General features: G+C 41.5%; 1 protein-coding gene, 1 long non-coding RNA gene and 1 pseudogene across 4 annotated transcripts in view; 2 read left to right on the forward strand and 1 right to left on the reverse strand.

The window, feature by feature from the left end:
- The first annotated feature begins 11035 nt into the window (after window positions 1-11035).
- On the forward strand, window positions 11036-12057 carry LOC116097691 (annotated as a pseudogene).
- Window positions 12058-13217: 1160 nt separating this feature from the next.
- Window positions 13218-17417, reverse strand: LOC116097825. The gene is made up of 2 exons (XR_004121565.1): window positions 16652-17417; window positions 13218-14174 (listed from the first exon to the last, which is right to left on the reverse strand). It is a non-coding gene; the product is annotated as an uncharacterized LOC116097825 (long non-coding RNA).
- Window positions 16928-19799, forward strand: part of Hbs1l (HBS1 like translational GTPase) — a 74561-nt gene continuing 71689 nt past the window's right edge. Inside the window, exon 1 of one of the 3 annotated variants that reach the window (XM_031380563.1) lies at window positions 16928-17182. In XM_031380563.1, the coding sequence (XP_031236423.1) occupies window positions 17140-17182 (43 nt within the window). In that variant the 5' untranslated portion in view covers window positions 16928-17139. The remainder of the gene's footprint in view (window positions 17183-19799) is intronic. The other 2 variants (XM_031380562.1, XM_031380561.1) reach the window with 2 other exon arrangements.

Here is a 19799-nt window from a genome sequence, read left to right on the forward strand (position 1 = left end):
GAGAGAGAGAGAGAGAGAGAGAGAGAGAGAGGGAGAAAGAGGGAGAGAGAGACAGAGAGGGAGAGAGAGGAAGAGAGAGGAAGAGAGAGATTTGAGATTGCTTAGATACATCCTGGTGCTCTTGGAAGTGGTTTTGTTTTATCTAACCTCCTTTGTACAAAGTTCCTTACCAAGTTCCCCACTAGTCATGGCACAGAAGTGATGCTGAGTGACAGGCAGAAGAATGTGTGGTTCCTGGCTTTGGATCAATATCAGTGATGGAGGGGAAGATTCTCTGAGTGTCACATATGGCCTCAGAGAGTTGAAAAAGCAATGAACCATCATATCTATGGAAGGCTCAAGGGCCTTCGAGGTGACTTCAGTACCAAGCACAGCCCAGAGCCAACAGGGTCTTATTGCCATAGAAATCAGGGAGGCAGGGAATAGAGAACATGTACATTGCTGGGACATTCTTTTTTTTCTTCTTCTTTTTTTTTTTTTTTTTTACTGGATATTTTCTTTATTTACATTTCAAATGTTATCCCCTTTCCCTGTTTCCTCACATCCCAGAAACTCCCTATCCCATCCTCCCTCCTCCTGCTTCTTTGAGGGTGTTCCTCCACCCACCCACCCACTCCCACTTCCTCACCCTCTATTCCCAATTCCCCTACACTTGGGCATCTATCAAGCCTTCATAGCACCAAGGTCCTCTCCTCCCATTGATGTATGACAAGGCCATCCTCTGTTACATATGCAGCTGGAGCCATGTGTACTCCTTGGTTGATGGCTTGGCCCCTGAGAGCTCTGAGGGGTCTGGTGGCTGATATTGTTTTTCTTCCTATGGGGTTGTAAACCCCTTTAACTCCTTCAGTCCTTTCTCTAACTCCTCTATTGGGGACCCCCGCGCTCAGTCCAATTGTTAGCTGAGAGCATCCGCCTCTGTATTTGTAAGACTCTGGCAGCTCCTCTCCAGAGACAGCCATATCAGGCTCCTTTCAGAATGCACTTCTTGGCATCCACAATAGTGTATAGGTTTAGTAACTGTATTTGGGATGGATCCCCAGGTGGGACAGTCTCTGTATGGCCTTTCCTTCAGTCTCTGCTCCACACTTTGTCTCCATATTTCCTCCCATTTGAGTATTTTGTTCCCCCTTCCTTCTAAGTAGGACTGAAGCATCCACACTTTGGTCTTCCTTCTTCTTGAGCTTCATGTGATCTGTGAATTATATCTTGGTTATTTGGAGCTTATGGGCTAATATCTACTTATCAGTGAGTGCATACCATGTGTGTTCTTTTGCAATTGGGTTACCTCACACAGGATGATATTTTCTAGTTCTATCCATTTGGCTAAGAATTTAATGAATTCATCATTTTTAATAGCTAAGTAGTACTCCATTGTGTAAATGCACCACATTTTCTGTATCCATTCCTCTGTCGAAGGACATCTGGGTTCTTTCCAGCTCTTGCCTATTATAAATAAGGCTGCTATGAACATAGTAGAGCATGTGTCCTTATTACATGTTGGAGCATCTTCTGGTTATATGCCCAGGAGAGGTATAGCTGGGTCCTCTGGTAGTACTATGTGCAATTTTCTAAGGAACCACCAAACTGATTTTCAGAGTGGTTGTACCAGCTTGCAGTCCCGCCAGCAATGAAGGAGTGTTCCTCTTTCTTCACAACCTCGCCATCATCTGCTGTCACTTGAGTTTTTGATCTTAGCCATTCTGACTGGTGCAAGGTGGAATCTCAGGGTTGTTTTAATTTGCATTTCCCTGATGACTAAGGATGTTGAACATTTCTTTAGGTGATTCTAGGCTGTTTGATATTCCTCACTTGAAAATTCTTTGTTTAGCTCTGTACCCCATTTTTCAGCAGATTCTCTGGGAGTCTAACTTTTTGAGTTCTTTGTATATATTGGATATTAGCCCTCTATCAGATATAGGATTGGTTCAGATATTTTCCCAATCTGTTGGTTGCCTTTTTGTCCTATTGACAGTATTCTTTACCTTACAGAAGGCTTTGCAATTTTATGAGGTCCCATTTGTCGATTCTTGATCTTAGAGCAGAAGCCATTGGTGTTCTGCTCAGGAGTTTTTCCTGTATGCCCATGTGCTCAGGCTCTTCCCCATTTTCTCCTCTATAAGTTTCAGTGTATAGGGTTTTATGTGGAGGTCCTTGATCCACTTGGACTTGAGCTTTATACAAGGAGATAAGAATGGGTCGATTTGCATTCTTCTACATGTTGACCACCAGTTGGACTAGCACCATTTGTTTAAAATGCTGTCTTTTTTTCCACAGGATGGTTTTAGCTCCTCTGTCAAAGATAAAGTGTCCATATATGTGTGGGTTTATTTCTGGGTCTTTGATTCTATTCCATTCATCTTCCTGTCTGTCTCTATACCAATACCATGCCGTTTTTATAACTATTGCTCTGTAGTACACCTTGAGGTCAGGGATGGTGATTCCCCCAGAAGTTCTTTTATTGTTGAGAATAATTTTTACTATCTTCTGAGATCTTCTTTGTTTTCTTTCTTCAGAGACTTGAATTTCTTGTAATACAGATCTTTCACTTGCTTAGTTAGAGTCACACCAAGATATTTTATATTATTTGTGACTATTGTGAAAGGTGTTGTTTCCTTCATTTCTTTCTCAGCCTGTTTATCTTTTGAGTAGAGGAAGGCCACTGATTTGTTTGAGTTAATTTTATATCCGGCCACTTTACTGAAGTTGTTTATCAGGTTTAGGAGTTCTCTGGTTAGAATTTTTGGGGTCACTTAATTATACTATCATATCATCTGTAAATAGTGATAATTTGACTTCTTCCTTTCCAATGTGTATCCCTTCAACCTCCTTTTATTGTCTAACTGCTCTGGCTAAGACTTCAAGTATAATATTGTATAGGTAGGGAGAGAGTGGGCAGCCTTGCCTAGTCCCTGATTTTAGTGGGATTGCTTCAAGTTTCTCTCCATTTAGTTTGATGTTGGCTACTATTTTACTGTATGTTGCTTTTACTATGTTTAAGTATGGGCCTTGATTCCTGATCTTTCCAAGACTTTTAACATGAAGGGATGCTGGATTTTCTCACATGCTTTTTCAGCATCTAATGAAGTGATCACGTAGTTTTTTTCTTTCTGTGTTTGCTTATGTTGATGGATTTCTGTATATTGAACCATCCCTGAATCCCTGGGATGAAGCCTACTTGATCTTGGTGAATGATCATTTTTTAAAAATTTATTATTTTTTAAAAATTTTTATTAGATATTTTTTTTATTTACATGTCATATGATTTCTCCTTTCCCAGTTTCCCCTCCAAAACAAAAAACAACAACAAAAAAACCCAACAAGAACAAACCCTCATTCCCTCCCCCCACCCCTTGCTCTCCCTCCCACCCTCTCCTGCTTACTGGCCCTGGTATTCCCCTACACTGGGGCACAGAACTTTCACAGGGCCAAGGGCCTCTCCTGCCTTTGATAACCTACTTGGCCATCCTCTACCATACATATGCTGCCAGAGCCATCATTCCCACCATGTGTACTCCTTGGTTTGTGGTTTAGTCCCTGGGAGCTCTGAGGGTACTAGTTAGTTCATATTGTTGATCGTCTTAAGGGGCTGCAAACCCTTCAGCTCCTTCAGTCCTTTCTTTAGCTCCTTCACTGGGGACCCTGTACTCAGTCCAATGGATGGCTGTGAGTTTCTACCTCTGTATTAGTCAGGTACTGTCAGAGCCTCTCAGGAGACAGCTATATCAGGCTAGAGTGCCCTTCCTTCAGTCTCTGCTCCATAGTTAGTCTCTGCAACTTCTTCCATGGGTATTTTGTTCCCCCTTCTAAGAAGGAATGAAGTGTCCACATTTTGGTCTTCCTTCTTCTTGAGTTTCATGTGGTTTGTGGATTGTACTTCGAGAATTCCGAACTTCTGGGCTAATAACTACTTATCAGAGAGTGCATACTATGTGTGTTCTTTTGTGATTGGGTTACCTCAATCAGGATGATATCCTCCAGATCCATCCATTTCCCCAAGAATTTCATAAATTCATTGTTTTTAATAGCTGAGTAGTACTCCATTGTGTAGATGTACCACAATTTCTGTATCCATTCCTCTGTTGAGGGACATCTGGGTTGTTTCCCGTTTCTGGCTATTATAAATAAGGCTTCTATGAACATGGTGGAGCATGTGTCCTCATTACATGTTGGAGCATATTCTGGGTATATTCCCAGGAGTGGTATAGCTGGCTCCTCTGGTAGAATTATGTCCAATTTCTGGAGGAACCACCAAACTGATTTCCAGAGTGGTTGTACCAGCTTGCAATCCTACCAGCAATGAAGGAGTGTTCCTCTTTCTCTACAACTTCTCCAGCATCTGCTGTCACCTGAATTTTTTATCCTAGCCAGTGAATGATCATTTTAATGTGTTCTTGGATTCGGTTGGGAAGAATTTTATTGAGTATCTTTGCAACAATGTTCAAAATGGAAATTGGTCTGTTGTTCTATTTAAAGTGGTTTAGGTATAAGCAAAAATGTGGCTTCATAGAATGAATTGCATAGTGCCTTCTCTTTCTATTTTATGGAATAGTTTGAAGAGTATTGGTATTAGGTTTTCTTTAAAGGGCTGATAGAATTCTGCACTAAACCCATCTGGTCCTGGGTTTTTATGGTTGGGAGACTATTAATGACTGCTTCTATTTCTTTAGGGGTTATAGGACAGTTTAGATCATTTATCTGATCCTGATTTAACTTTGGTACCTGGTATTTGTCTAGAAAATTGTCCATTTTATTTAGATTTTCCAGTTTTGTTGAGTATAGGCTTTTGTATAGGATCTAATGATTTTTTTGGATTTCCTCAGTTTCCATTGTTATGTTTCCCTTTTCATTTCTGATTTTGTTAATTTGGATACTGTCTCTGTACCAACTGGTTAGTTTGGCTAAGGGTTTATCTATCTTGTTGATTTTTCTCAAAAAACAGCTCCTGGTTTTGTTGATTCTTTGTATAGTTATTTTTGTTTCCTCTTGGTTGATTTCAACCCTGAGTTTGATTATTTCCTGCAGTCTACTCCTCTTAGGTGTATTTGCTTCTTTTTGTTCTAGAGCTTTCAGGTGTGCTGTCAAGCTGCTAGTGTAAGCTCTCTTCAGTTTCTTTTTGGAGGCACTTAGAGCTATGAGTTTTCCTCTTACCACTGCTTTCACTGTGTCTCATAAGTTTTAATATGATGTCTTCATTTTTATTAAATTCTAAAAAGTCTTTAATTTCTTTCTTTCTTTCTTCGCTGACCAAGTTATCATTGAGTAATGCTTGTTCAGCTTCCATGTGTATGTGTGTTTTCTGTTGTTTTTGTTGAAATTTAAGACCAGCCTTAATCTGTGGTGATCTGATAGGATGCATGGGATAATTTCAATCTTCTTGTATCTGTTGAGGCCTGTTTTGTGACCAGTTATATGGTCAGTTTTGGAGAAGGTACCATGAGGTGCTGAGAAGAAGGTATATTCTATTGCTTTAGGAGGAAATGTTATATTAATATCTGTTAGATACATTTGGTTCATAACCTCTATTAGTTTCACTGTGTCTCTGCTTAGTTTCTGTTTCCATCATCTGTCCATTGATGAGAGTGGGGTGCTGAAGTCTCCCACTATTATTGTCTGCAGTGTTGATGTGTGCTTTGAGCTTTAGTAAAGTTTCTTTTATGAATGTGGGTGCCCTTGCATTTGGAGCATAGATATTCAGAATTGAGAGTTCATCTTGGTAGATTTTTTTTTTGCCTTTGATCAGTATGAAGTGTCCTTCCTTATTTTTTTTTTTTTGATAACGTGTGTTTGAAAGTCAGTATTATTCAATATTGGAAAGGCTACTCCTGCTTGTTTCTTGGGGCCATTTGCTTGAAAAATTGTTTTCCAGCCTTTTATTCTGAGGTAGTGTCTATCTTTGTCCCTGAGGTGTGTTTCCTGTATGCAGCAAAATGCTGGGTCCTGTTTATGTATCCAGTCTATGTCTTTTTATTGGGGAATTGAGTCCATTGATATTAAGAGATATTAAGGAAAAATGATTGTTACTCCCTGTTGTTTTTGTTGTTAGAAGTGGGCTTATGTTTGTGTGGCTATCTTCTTTTAGGTTTGTTGAAAGATTACTTTCTTGCTTTTGCTAGGGTGTAGTTTCCCTCCTTGTTTTGGTGTTTTCTATTTATTATCCTTTGTAAGGCGGGATTTGTGGAAAGATTTTGTGTAAATTTGGTTTTGTCATGGAATATCTTGTTTTCTCCATCTGTGGTAATTGAGAGATTTGCTGGGTATAGTAGCCTGGGCTGGCATTTGTGTTCTCTTAGGGTCTGTATGACATCTGCCCAGGATCTTCTAGCTTTCATAGTCTCTGGTGAGAAGTCTGCAGTAATTCTGATAGGCCTGCCTTTATATGTTCCTTGACCTTTTTCCCTTACTGCTTTTAATATTCTTTCTTTGTTTAATGCATTTGGTGTTTTGATTATTATGTGGTAGGAGGAATTTCTTTTCTGGTCCAGTCTATGTGGAGTTCTGTAGGCTTCTTGTATGTTCATGGGCATCTCTTTCTTTAGGTTAGGGAAGTTTTCTTCTATAACTTTGTTGAAGATATTTACTGGCCCTTTAAGTTGGGAATCTTCACTCTCTTCTATACCTATTATCCTTAGGTTTGGTCTTCTCATTGTGCCCTGTATTTCCTAGATGTTTTGGGTTACTAGCTTTTTGCATTTTGTATTTTCTTTGACTGTTGTGTCAATGTTTTCTATGGTATCTTCTGCCCCAAGATTCTCTCTTCTATCTCTTGTATTCTGTTGGTGATGCTCGCATCTATGACTCCTGATCTATTTCCTAGGTTTTCTAACTCCAGGGTTGTCTCCCTTTGTGATTTTTTTTATTGTTTCTATTTCCATTTTTAGATCTTGGATGGTTTTGCTTATTTCCTTCGCTTGTTTGATTGTTTTCCTGTAATTCTTTAAGGGATTTTTGTGTTTCCTCTTTAAAGGCTTCTAGCTGTTCATCTGTGTTCCCCTATATTTCTTTAAGGGAGTTATTTATGTCCTTTTTAAAATCCTCTATCATCATGAAAAATGATTTTTAGATCCAAGTCTTGCTTTTCCAGTGTGATGGTGAATCCAGGACTTGCTATATTGGGAGAACTGGGTTCTGATTATGCCAAGTAACTTTGGTTTTTGTTGCTTATGTTCTTACACTTGCCTCCCACCCTCTAATTATCCCTAGTGTTACCTGGTCTCGGTATATCAGACTGGAGCCTGTCCTTCCTGTGATCCTGGTTGTATCAGAACTCCTCAGAGTCCAGCTGTCTCTGCGATCCTGTGATTCCAGGATCCTGTGATCCTGAGGTTCTGGGTGTGTCAGAGTTCCTGGGAGTTAAGCTGCCTCTGTGACCCTGGTAAGACCAAGCTCCTAGGATCCTGTGATTCTGTGATCATGGGTGAGTTAAGAGCACCTGGGATTTTAGTCTCCTCTGGGTGCTGTACAGTTCCATGTGGAGTTCGCACCCAATGTAAATGGGCGAAGACCTGAGAGAGAACCCAAGGCACTGGTTAGGCAGGGTTCCTCCTCCCCTGGATCATGCTGGACCCAGTTACTCCCACTGGTGTTGGAATAGATATGTGTCCTATTCACCCCTGATCCTATCATCCTGGGCATGCTAGAGTGCCTGGAAGTGGAGTCTGCTCTTGGTGTTGTCGCTGGGACACTCTTATGAGTGGAGCCAGTCTAGCTGTTTCCATAAACCAACCTTTCAAATCGATGTTGCCAATGACATCATTACCAATGATGTTATTACCAAGGAAGGTATCGTAGTTCCCACCCTTTCATCCAAAGGGATGATAACGAATACAAGTGATGGAGACTGGCACATGACTTTATGGCTGGCAAACGGCAGAATGGACTGTGTGACTTAGATGGCCCATAACCACTTCAGTCAATGATCTCTGTGAGCAACAGCTCCCCCCCCCCTCCAAGTTACAGAAACTACTCATTTCACTTATGCAGGTAGCAGAGACTCTGCCTTCAAACACGCTGAGTATTCATTAAGCTTTGTTGAAAAGGACTTTTAATTTTTTTTCTTAAAAATTTAACACTATTACTAAATAACTAACACACCCAAGTTATGTAGTTAAGTATGCAGTTTTAAACTTAGTTTTTGTTATATGTACAGGGCTATGTAACCTCCACCACAACACTTTCAGAATGTTTCTATCAGCCCCAGAACAACTTCTGCCTATTTAGCTGTCTCTCTGTATTACTGACACCCTTGAGTGCTACCCTTGCTCAGTTTCCCCAGCCCTGAGCAGTGCTGGTATACTTTGTATCTCTATGTTTTGCTCCTGTTGGATACTCAGTATCAATGGAAGCCAGCAATGTGTGGTCTTTGTTGACTGGCTTCCTTCTCTTAATGTATTGGTTTTGAGGTTTATCCACACCACAATGCATCATCATAATTTTATTCCTTTTCCCTACCCAATGCTATATTCTACTGTATAAATAGCCACCATTTTATGTATTTAGTTGTCATCTAGTGTAAGTTTTAAACCTACTTTTTGACCCCTGTGAATAAAGCTTCTATGAGTATCAGTGTGAAACTTTTATGTGGACATACATTTTAATTTCTTGAGGATATACTTATAAAACTCTTGAAACATTTCTTTTCAGCCTTTATTACGTTCCCCCACTAAGTCCAGCCCACTTCATTTGAAAATATTCACATGCCACAGATTTATGTGAAAGCACTATTTAGAATGTGTTTTGTTATTGCCAACCTGGAATTTGTGCGTATGTCACTGTGAGACACTAAGAGTGGAATAGCTTCTATTCACTTTCTTATTCCTTCAGTTTCTTCTTCCAGAATCCCATTTATTTTAATGTTTCTAAGTTGTAATTTTTTATATTTTACAAAGCATACTTATTTACATGTCACACATACATTCAAGAATCACTCAGGGCATTTTAGTTTGCATAGTCCAGTTTTGTAGCAGTCACTGTAATAGCTGCCAGAGGGACAATGAGCTGATGGCCGTTCCTGTATTTGAGGAACTCTTGTCCAGTTAGGACACTGACTGAGGCAAAGGCAGAGTTAGAATATCTCTCATATGCACTCTAGTACAGACATCAGAGAACATTTGGAGGGCATAGAAGGGATGTTCTTATTCTCAAGGCATGTGTCACAGTATGTGTGGCTCTGGTGACACTACCCTGAGTAATAAAATATGACATGATATAAGTCTAGCCTGAATGAACAACATGTCCTACTGCCCTGTGGCAGAACACATAAACAGACTTGAAACCGTAAAAGTTGGATCTGTGGCGTGCAGTGCCTCTGACTGGGTAGTAGAGTAAAGGCAGGTGAGGTGAGAAGCTAGGCAGTGTTGAAATCATCATGGAAATCCTGTCTTCCTAGGGGTTTGGACTTAAAATGTTTCCACTGAGAGATTTGAATCTGGAGGATTAATCCTTATTAGAGCATTTAGAACAACACGAACTTTTGAAAAGCGAGTCTTGTAAAGAACTCGTGAAGTAGCTTTACTGTATGCTTCATGATAACATGATTGACAGCTAGACAGCAGGGGCAGGGGCTTGAAAGCTCGACCTGGAGCAGGCTTCGCGCAGGTGTTAACTGCTTTGCGGGCATTCCCCTGCAAACGCATGTCTCCATATGGAATGTGGAGTTCTGCTTTGTTCTTGAGTGGATCATACTGCTTGATAAGTTCATGCCTCACACTGTCTCCTTTCCGCCCTCTTAATACATTCTGCATTCGCTCCACAATACCACAAAGCAATGAGAAAGCACCCTGGAGTCTTTGAAGAGATCCGCACACCGCTGTGTTTGTTTAGGTGTGCAGTCAGTGCTTCTGTCAAACACAGGTACTCTGTGTGGTGCTTTGGGGTTAGAACTGTGCCTTGAGAGGAAGACCTACTCATAGAATTTTGCCCCCTTTACTCAGCAACATTTCAACATTTCTGACTTTTAAAAAATAAAAGGAAAAGAGAAACATTGTTAGAAAAAGAAAAACCAGTAGCATTAAGAAACATGAAGAGAAATTCCATGGAGGATAAAAATATCACTAATAGCTTTTACAGGCATTTGGCAACTATAGTAAAGATGAATTGAGTTTAGTTACTGTGTAATTACAAATCCTAAAGTAATCTACAATGAACAATAAAAGATTTGAAGAATGTAGGCCAGCGTGTGTGTATGTGTGTGTGTGTGTCTGTGTCTGTGTGCTGTGTGTGCAGATGTGTTTTGGGGTGTCTGAATTCAGGTGTAGGTACATGTGAGTGTCTCTTCACACTGGGAGGTCAGAGGCTGGATTGCAATAGCTTTCCACCTTCTTCTGAGACAGGAGCTCTCAAGGAATCTGGAGCTTACCAATTTAGTTAGACTAGCTGGCCAGGCTGCTCCAAGGGCCCTCTCTCCTCACCTTCGCAGTGTTGCGACTACAGACACCTGTCTCACTGGACTTAATGTGCATGCTGAACATCCTAACCAACGTCCTCCTGGTTGCACAGCAAATACTTTACAGCCTTAGGCTATCTCTCTAGGCCCAAGACTCAGGACATTTTATAGTTTGCAGTTCAGGCTAAACATTTCTACATGTTTAATTACAAATCTCTCAAACTCTTAGGATCTATCATGTCTAATATCATAATTACTAACTATCATCCCTTCCACTTCCTTTTCAATGTTAAAAATCAACTCCATTTCACTGTAGTAATTACAGAGAATAGAAATCACTGTAATTCATGAAAAAGCATAAGGGTATTTAAGTACCTGCCAAGAGTAGGATTGTTTCAACCATAACAAAGTCATTTTAATTTAAATTCCATGGATCAATACTGTTCACCTCAGAGTAGAAAAAAAAGAACTTGAAAACAGACTGTAATCTGAATAGGCTGTTAGGTGACTTAAAGTTTATTTGTATATCCAAAACTATATACTATGAGTCACAAGCAAAATATTTAAAATAAACACACAATTGAAATAGAGAAAAACAGCTTCTCCCTGTTCCAGAGACAGCTGCATCTTCTTGTGCAGTACCAGCCTCGTCCAGTAGACAAGATGGTGAAGGTTGGTGTGAACAGATTTGACCAAATCAGGTGCCTGGTTACCAGGGCTGCCTTCTGCTCCTGCACTTGGCAAAGTGAAGATTATTGCCATCAATGCCCCCTTCACTGGCCTCAACTACGTGGTCTACATGTTCCAGTGTGACCCCACCCATGGCAAATTCAATGGTACAGTCAAGGCGGAGAATGGGAAGTTTGTCATCAACAGGAAGCCCATCACCATCTTCCAGGAGCGAGATCCTGCTAACATCAAGTCGAGTGATGCTGGTGCTGAGTATGTTGTGGAGTCTACTGGCATCTCTATCACCATGGAGAAGGCCAGGGCCCACTTGAAGGGTGGGACCAAAAGGGTCATCATCTCCGCCCCTTCTGCCGATGCCCCCATGTTTGTGATGGGTGTGAACCATGAGAAATATGACAACTCACTCAAGATTGTCAGCAAGGCATCCTGCACCACCAACTGCTTAGCCCCCCTTGGCCAAGGTCATTCATGACAACTTTGGCATCATGGAAGTACTCATGACCATGGTCCATGCCATCACTGCCACTCAGAAGACTGTTGATGGCACCTCTGGAAAGCTGTGGCGTTATGGCAGTGTGGCTGCCCAGAACATCATCCCTGCAACCATTGGTGCTGCCAAGGCTGTGGGCAAGGTCATCCCAGAGCTGAACGGGAAGATCACTGGCATGGCCTTCTGTGGTCTTACTCCCAATGTCTCTGTTGTGGATCTGACATGCTGCCTGGAGAAACCTGCCAAGTATGATGACATCAAGAAGGTGGTGAAGCAGGCGTCTGAGGGCCCACTGAAGGGCATCCTGGGCTACACCAAGGACCAGGTTGTCTCCTGAGACTTCAACAGCAACTCTCACTCTTCTACCTTTGATGCTGGGGCTGGCATTGCTCTCAATGACAACTTTGTAAAGCTCATCTCCTGGTATGACAATGAATAAGGCTACAGCAACGGGGTGGTGGACCTCATGACCTACATGGCCTCCAAGGAGTGAGACACACTGGGCCACCCACCCAGCAAGGATGCTGAGAGCAAGAGAGAGGCCCTCTGTTGCTGAGGAGTCCCTGTTCCAACTTGGCCCACAACATTGAGCATCTCCTTCACGATTTTCATCCCAGACTCCCATAATAAGAGGGGTTTAGGAAGCCCTCCCTACTCTGTTGAGTACCATCAATAAAAGTTCGCTGCATGCACTCCCCCACAAAAGAAGTAGAGAAAAACATATGAATATGTTCATAGGACAGGAAAATTTTACTTAGGATTTTTTTTACATTTTTCTTTAGTTTTTACACTTTACACTTATATACTTAACTTGCACATAACTTATGCATGCACACAAGGTTCATTAATCTTAGGTGTCTGGTATAATACAATTTCCAGGCCTGTGAGACCATTTAACTCACTCCTACAGATGTATAGAACATTTCAGAATCCAACATGACTCTATATTCATGTGTTTATTGTTGAGACCAGGGTTACTGTGCAGCTCAGGTTTGCTTCCAGCCTGTGGCTCTCCTGCTTGAGCCTGTGAGTGCTGGGCTACAGGAGTGTGACCACAGTTGGCTTTGCTAAGTTCTGTTTTGTCCTTTCTCCCCAGCCTTATAACATTTATCTCTATTTGTTTTTGTCATAGACAAGACTTGTCATAGACAAGTATCTACATAAGATTGTTAAATTGATTGTTGTTTTATATCAAGCAACTTTTATTATACTTGTTTTTGTTTTTTTTTTTTTTCGAGACAGGGTTTCTCTGTGTAGCCCTGGCTGTCCTGGAACTCACTCTGTAGACCAGGCCGACCTGGAACTCAGAAATCTGCCTGCCTCTGCCTCCCAAGTGCTGGGATTAAAGGCGTGCGCCACCACTGCCCAGTATATAATACTCATTTTTATTGTTATAATATTTTATAAATTTTAAAGAATATGACAAAAAAGATATTGTAGGTATTGAAGGAGATGTCTGTGGGAGGAGTTGGGGTACAAAAGGAAAACAATAGTGTGATTTAATTATATTTACTTAAAATACATTTTTAAATGTTAACAAATTCAGATAAATTGAAATCATGTAACTTTTCTCATTATAATGCAATAAAACTTAAAAAAAAATGCAACAATGAGTCACACACTGGGAGAGATTTCGCCAAATTACACATATGAATTATACAAAGAAATTTTATTATGAGTATCAAAAATATTCTCCAGACTCAGAGATAAGAAAACAAACACCTCATTATGAAGCAATGAAAGAGTCAAACACACACTTCATTGAGGAGCTCATCAGAAAATCAAGTATCTTCAAACGGTGAGAAGTTGCAGACGGGCTGCTGTAGCTTTAGCACTCAAGGCTGTGTAACATTGTCCATCTGCTTTGGAAACGGTTGGGCACTTTCCGTTCTTTTCCTTTTATGGTGCTGGGCACGGTAACTGTGCTTTTGTGTATGTGAGGCACAACACGTCTACCATTGGACTCTATCCTTCCCAGTACCATTCTTCTTCCAAAAGGTAAATGATAATCACCTCATTTAACCATTCTTTGGCCAAGTATTTATTCAGGGAATACAAATGTTATTTTCATGCAAGTATTTGTAATGAATACTCATAGTAGTCTTATTGTAGTAGCCGGCACTGGAAAACTAAAGTGGGTTTCAATAGACTAATGGAAGGCATACAAATTGTGGTGTCTATATGCTTTCATTACTGGGGCATCCCTCAACAAGACAGCAATGCTTGTGGGTTGCTAATGGGCATGGAGATAAACCACTCTGGAGACAGTTTCAGGGAAGAGTGTCTGCTTTGTTGCACCCAAGCAACCACTTAAATAGTGGAAGCCTGTGGCCTGTGATAGGTCGGCACATTTCCTTGGACTAGATACTGAGCATTCGTACCACCAGGGGCTCTATGCAGAAGATACTCACAGAGGAGACACGGAGCGTGCAGACTGACTCTTCGCAGCCCAGATGCCAGCTAGTCATACTTCTTGAGAATCCAGTGTTCTGACTCCAGGCGTGTGGTGTGCAGTGCTCCTTATTTACAAGTGCAGTATGCCAAGTAGGCTGGCCAACAGGTCTTGCCTGCCGGCATTTCCTTCTACATTTCTACACAATGGAATTCTTTCTGAAAGAAAAAGGAATAAGCTGTTGATTCAAGTACCTTTGTGGCTGGATGTCAAGATAGTTGAGTAAATGAAGATAAAAAAAAAAAAAAAAAAAAAAAAAAAAAGAACACATACTGTCAGGATTCTTCTACATGAAGGTTTTAAAAATACAAATGGAGTTTAAGTGACAGAAAGCGGATCAGCTATTGCCAAAAGGCCATGTTAGGGAGCTGTGGAGATCAGAAGGATCGGTCCCATGACATTTTCAGAGTTTTATGTTCTGTATATAAATGCTTGAGATTCTGCATATGTTGTCTTGATTGGGTTGGAGGTGTTGCTGGCATTTACATATGTGCAAACATTCTAGATTATAGACTTAGAATATGTCCTGATTGTGGTTTTCAAAGTTGCTCCAGTACCACTATCAACAGGGAGCTTTCAAGTTTTATCTTCTGCTGTGATTCTTAGGGCTTTATTGCTGCAGCAAAGCACCAGGACCAAAAAGCAAATTGGGGGAAAAGGGTTTATTCAGCTTACACTTCCACACTGCTGTCCATCACCAAAAGAGAGTCAGGACTGGGACTCATACGGGTATGAACCTAGAGGCAGGAGCTAATGCAGAGGCCATGGAGGGATGCTGCTTCCTGGCTTGCTTTCCTGGCTTGATCAGCATGCTTTCTTATAGAACCCAGGACTACCAGCCCAGGGATGGCAGCACCCACAATGGCCTGGACTCTCACCTGCTAAACACTTAACACTGACTTACAGTGGGATCTCATGGACACATTTGCTCAACTGAGCTCCTTCCTCTCTGATGACTCTAGCTTGTGTCAAGTAGATACAAAGCCAGCCAGGATAGTGTTACAAGACTCTGACAAAACAACTGTGGGAGGATAGGATTTATTTGGCTTACATGTCCAAGGTTTTTTTTTTTTTTTTAAGATTTATTTATTTTATGTATATGAGTACACTGTAGCTGTCTTCAGACAGACGAGAAGAAGGCATCAGATCCCATTACAGATGGTTGTGAGCCACCATGTAGTTGCTGGGAATTGAACTCAGGACCTCTGGAAGAACAGTCAGTGCTCTTAACCACGGAGTCATCTCTCCAGTCCCACACTTAAAAGTTACAATCCATCACTGAGGATGTCAGGACAGAAACTGAAGCAGAGACTATAGGTGCAACTACTTACAGGCCCACTCTTTGGCTCATGCTTGGCTAGCTTTCTCTTACAGCCCAGGCCCACCTACGAAGGAGGTGGCCCTGTAGAGTAGACTGGACCCTCTTGCATCAATCGTCAATCAAGACAGTGTCTCACAGGACAATCTGATGAGGCAATTTCCAGGTGACTCTGAGTTATGTCACCTTGCCAGGAAAACAAACAAGTGTAAATAATATGCTATTTTCAGGAATCAATACAAAATGGGCTGGTCCACAGACCCAAGTTATGTGTCATGTCTGAGGCAGGATTGTTTTCTTATTCACCATACTAGTTATGTGGTAGGTTTATAACTCATTTACTTTAAGAGCTGCATCAGTGACTTGTAATTAACAGCATTCACATTTACGGTAGGATAGAAGCTGACCTTGGTTTTTAAGTTTTATGTATGTGAAACAGCATCTCAAATAGTGCTGGTTGGCCTGGAACTCCCGGTGTAGCCAAGGATGACCTTGAACTCCTGATCCTCCTGACTCTGTCTGTACCAAGATTAAAGGAGTGAGCCACTGGGTCCAGCACATTTAATATTCCTTAGTGCTTAATGATCTGTGCTAAGTCCTCTTACATGGGCAAATATTATTTATGAGTTTGATAATGTATAAGATAATTTCTTCACTTACAAAGAGATAGGCTGGAATGTGGAAATTACTTAAAGGTATAACACTTAAAAGTCATAAAATTAGCATCTATTTTTTTTTTTTTTGTCCATAAAACTTGCCTTGGAGCCATATGAAACAATGTTAGTTAAGAAAAACCACTGGGTAGCCAGAAGTCAAATCTGAGCCATTTACAAATATGAATTTAATTTGTGTTATTCTCATTGTTGTGCATAAGAAAAGCTGAGTAAGGCAGCATTTGACATTTGCCTTTGATTCAAGGTCTTGGCATTGACAGCACATGCTACAATAAAGTGGTTTGTTCAGTATGATAATAAGGTTGATGTTTTTTACACAGCATTATTTGTACGAAATGAGGATGCTTAATAACTGGTTATATAGATTTATGTGTTATTATTACATCATAAGCACCCAAGGCTAGTTCAGTGTCAGAAAAGCTGTACTAAACACCCTTAGCAAGTTCACATGTTTAAGTATTCAATCAATGCCTAAGGCTTCCTTCTTAATTAATCCGTGCTAATGTAGTATTTTACAAAGCTAAGGTCAGACAGTTGTTTACCAGAGCTGTTAATGAATTTAATATGGAGCCCATACTTGAAGCCACGAGTTACACGCAAAGCATACTGACCCAGTGTGGCTACATTACAAAGTTAAAATTACCCGTTCAAAAAGTCTCCCTTTACAGCTTGGACTAATTATTATGCCAAATTTACACGTTTGTTGGCTGCCTATAGCTTAAAAGCTGAAACAAAGTCCTTAGTTTTACTGAGCGAAATAGGCAGCTTTTCAGATGATCAAAAACCAAAGTTGGGAAATAATCCTGAAAACCGGTGTAGATGAAAGATCCGCGCTGAACAACCCTTTGGCTCCTCTTGAAGTCCACGTCAGTCGACTCGCTTGTGGGCGGGACCTCGCGCCACCCGCCAGTTCGCGAGCGCGCATGCGTTCCCGGGAGGCCCGCAGTGACCCCGAGAGCTTGCCGTCGCGTAGTGCGCAGGTATGACGTCGCGCTTGCGCAGACGCTCGGCGCAGAGGCCTGGCGGAAGGCAAGATGGCGCGGCCGAGGCGTCCCTCCCGCGGTTTGCGTCCTGTAGGCGTCTGAGCCGAGTTCTTCTGGAAGGATCGGCGGCAGACGCCCTCTGTGCGTGATGGCCCGGCATCGGAACGTCCGGGGCTATAACTACGATGAAGGTGGGTGGCAAGGCCGCGCCAGCCGCAATCTTAGCTCTTCCAGCTGTCTCCCTGACGTCTGCCTGGAATCGAGCATGGAGCCCGGAGCCACGCTCTCACTGGTGTCTGCGGCGGGGAGGGAGCTGGCGGAGAACGAGCAGGACCTGAGAGCCCCTGGGAGGAAGCCGGAGTGTTGCCTGCCTCTTAACTGAGCTAGTTTACGGACGGGGCAAGGGTGTGGCGAGGTCGGGATCCGCGTCTGTTGGTATCCAAGCGTCACCTCTTCTCTCCTGTTTCACTCGGGGACCCCGCAATGAGTTTCTGCCTTCTGTCTCATAAGCCCTCCTTCAGACATGCCCACGAGGCGTTACTTAATTATAAAATAGGCTGACTTAGCGCTTACCTGCAGGCAGCCGGCCTACTACAAACGTCTGATTTATTTAGTTTTCCTCGTGTCCTTGCGTTTTGACTGCAGGACCTAGCCTGCTCCAAATTTTTCAAAGGATTTCAAAACTGGGGACGTGAGAAACAAAAAAGATTCTTGTTTAAAAGGCTTAAGAAATTAGGTCGATTTGCTGATCTTCAGGTATATACTCTCGGTTATTGGCTGATAATGCTTAATGTAAATTTATTTTAAAAAGGAAATGAAAAACAAATCCAGCGGGGAGGTCATGAAAAAGGGACTCGCAGTTTGTTTGCTTGGTTTTGTTTTGTTTTGTTTTAATGAAAAATACACATGAATGTTCTAGGAGTTGTTGAAGTGGTTTTAGGAAGAATAGGTCATGCACTGAGTGGATAATAATAAGCATCTTTAAGCATCATAGAAGCTAAAAATAAACACAAACGTAAACTAATGCAAAAATCCTAAAGACCTGCTGTTTTTTTGTTTTTCGAGACAGGGTTTCTCTGTATATCCCTGGCTGTCCTGGAACCCACTCTGTAGATCAGACTGGCCTCGAACTCAGAGATGTGCCTGCCTCTGCCTCCCAAGTGCTGGGATTAAAGGCGTTAGCCACCACTGCCTGTCTGACCTGCTGCTTTTTAAAATGGAGAACATGGAATGTTTAAGCAGGTGGTTGTTATTAACCCCCATTGGGAGGCTTGTGAGCTTCAGTGTCCTCAGCAGGTTTGGACAGCTACATTTGGAGACTTTGACCTGTCTGCCTGGAATATCTTACTTGGCAGGCATTCACTGTAAGAATATGTAGTAGCTGTATAAAATGCCTGGTGGGCCACTACCACTAAGAAATGACTTTAGACTGGGAGAGATTGTGTAGCTGTGAAATAAAAGACATTCATTACTAATATATTTCCTCAGTGATAGTTGACTACTTAAGAGTACTGCTTAACATATGAGGGCTGTTTAAAGTAATGGCTGGTTAAAGCGTGAGAGATTGCACAGTGTAATGACAGTAATACAGGAGTGATGTGAAAGGGAGGGTCTAAATTAAAAGGGCTGGGGATTTCTGTGTGTCCTCTGAGTGCTGAATACCTTCTTTCCTTGGCTACCTGAGGTCAGGTTTGATTTCTTAGTAACAATCAGTGACATCATAACCAAGCCTAGCCTATCCTGGGATGTTCTTCCCTTCCTGTTTATACAAGTTCAATTCATTTTCAATTTTCTCCTTCCCAGCTAGGTTTCCCTTTGGGCTTTCAGTAATTAAAACTTCACAGAAGTATTCTAATTTCATTATAGTTAGTCTGTGGGCAAAAACCTGCTGGTTCCTCTGTTACTTTTCTGTTTAATTCCGAGTACATTCCATGACTGCCTCTATCACTAGGTTTTTGTTTGGAGACAGTTTCATGTAGCCCCTACTGGACTTGTAATCACAGTGGAGCCAAGGATGATGAACATAATCTTTCTGTCTCAATTCTGTCTCCCAAGTAGGAGATGACAGACATGGCTGGCAGGCCTGGTTTATACAGTACTGACTGTTGGAACCTAGGACTGCATAAAGGGGGAGCGGTAGTGAGGTGATGCCTGACGAGTATTAAATCCCTCCAGTGTTTTGTTGAGTAAGTGAAGCACTTTAGGAAGACTGCAGGGACAAGTTCTCTTCATATTTGTATATTGTCATGCTTGAGGTCCCCCAGGCTAGCAGAAGTGAATTGTAATATGTAGAGATGTATGTTTTGGGGTCGTGAGTGAAATTTTAAATTTGGGATTATATTCTGATTTAATTTAATCTTACATATTTTTATCCAGTTAAAGCAGTCACACAAATTTTCTTTACCACAGCACATGGTCTTGGCCTTTAAGCATGTTGTTCTGTTGCCTGCTTGCTCTATGGCTACTTGAATCCTTTAGAACTGGTTTGGATGCCCTCTTCCTGGGGAAATTCTCATTTTGCTCATGTGTGTTCCCAGATGCTCTGGATTTCTCATGTTGTCTAGTCATCATGGAGTTTGTGATCGCCCTTTTATTAAGAGAGCTGGGAATGTGTGCACACTGTGTACTGAAATGTCTCCATAATAGGCTCTGCTATATATTTATATATGTTCCTTGCAGTTTTAAAGTAGTTTGATTTGTTAACCTATAAACACATTAATTTAGTGGTCCATGTATGCCAGGTACTTAATTAAGTTTGCCAGAAAGAGCTGTGATTTCTCATGCATTGAAGCATGTGGTGTACTTGGA

The sequence above is a fragment of the Mastomys coucha genome, unplaced genomic scaffold (genome assembly GCF_008632895.1).
Source record: "Mastomys coucha isolate ucsf_1 unplaced genomic scaffold, UCSF_Mcou_1 pScaffold2, whole genome shotgun sequence".
Lineage (NCBI taxonomy): Eukaryota > Metazoa > Chordata > Mammalia > Rodentia > Muridae > Mastomys > Mastomys coucha.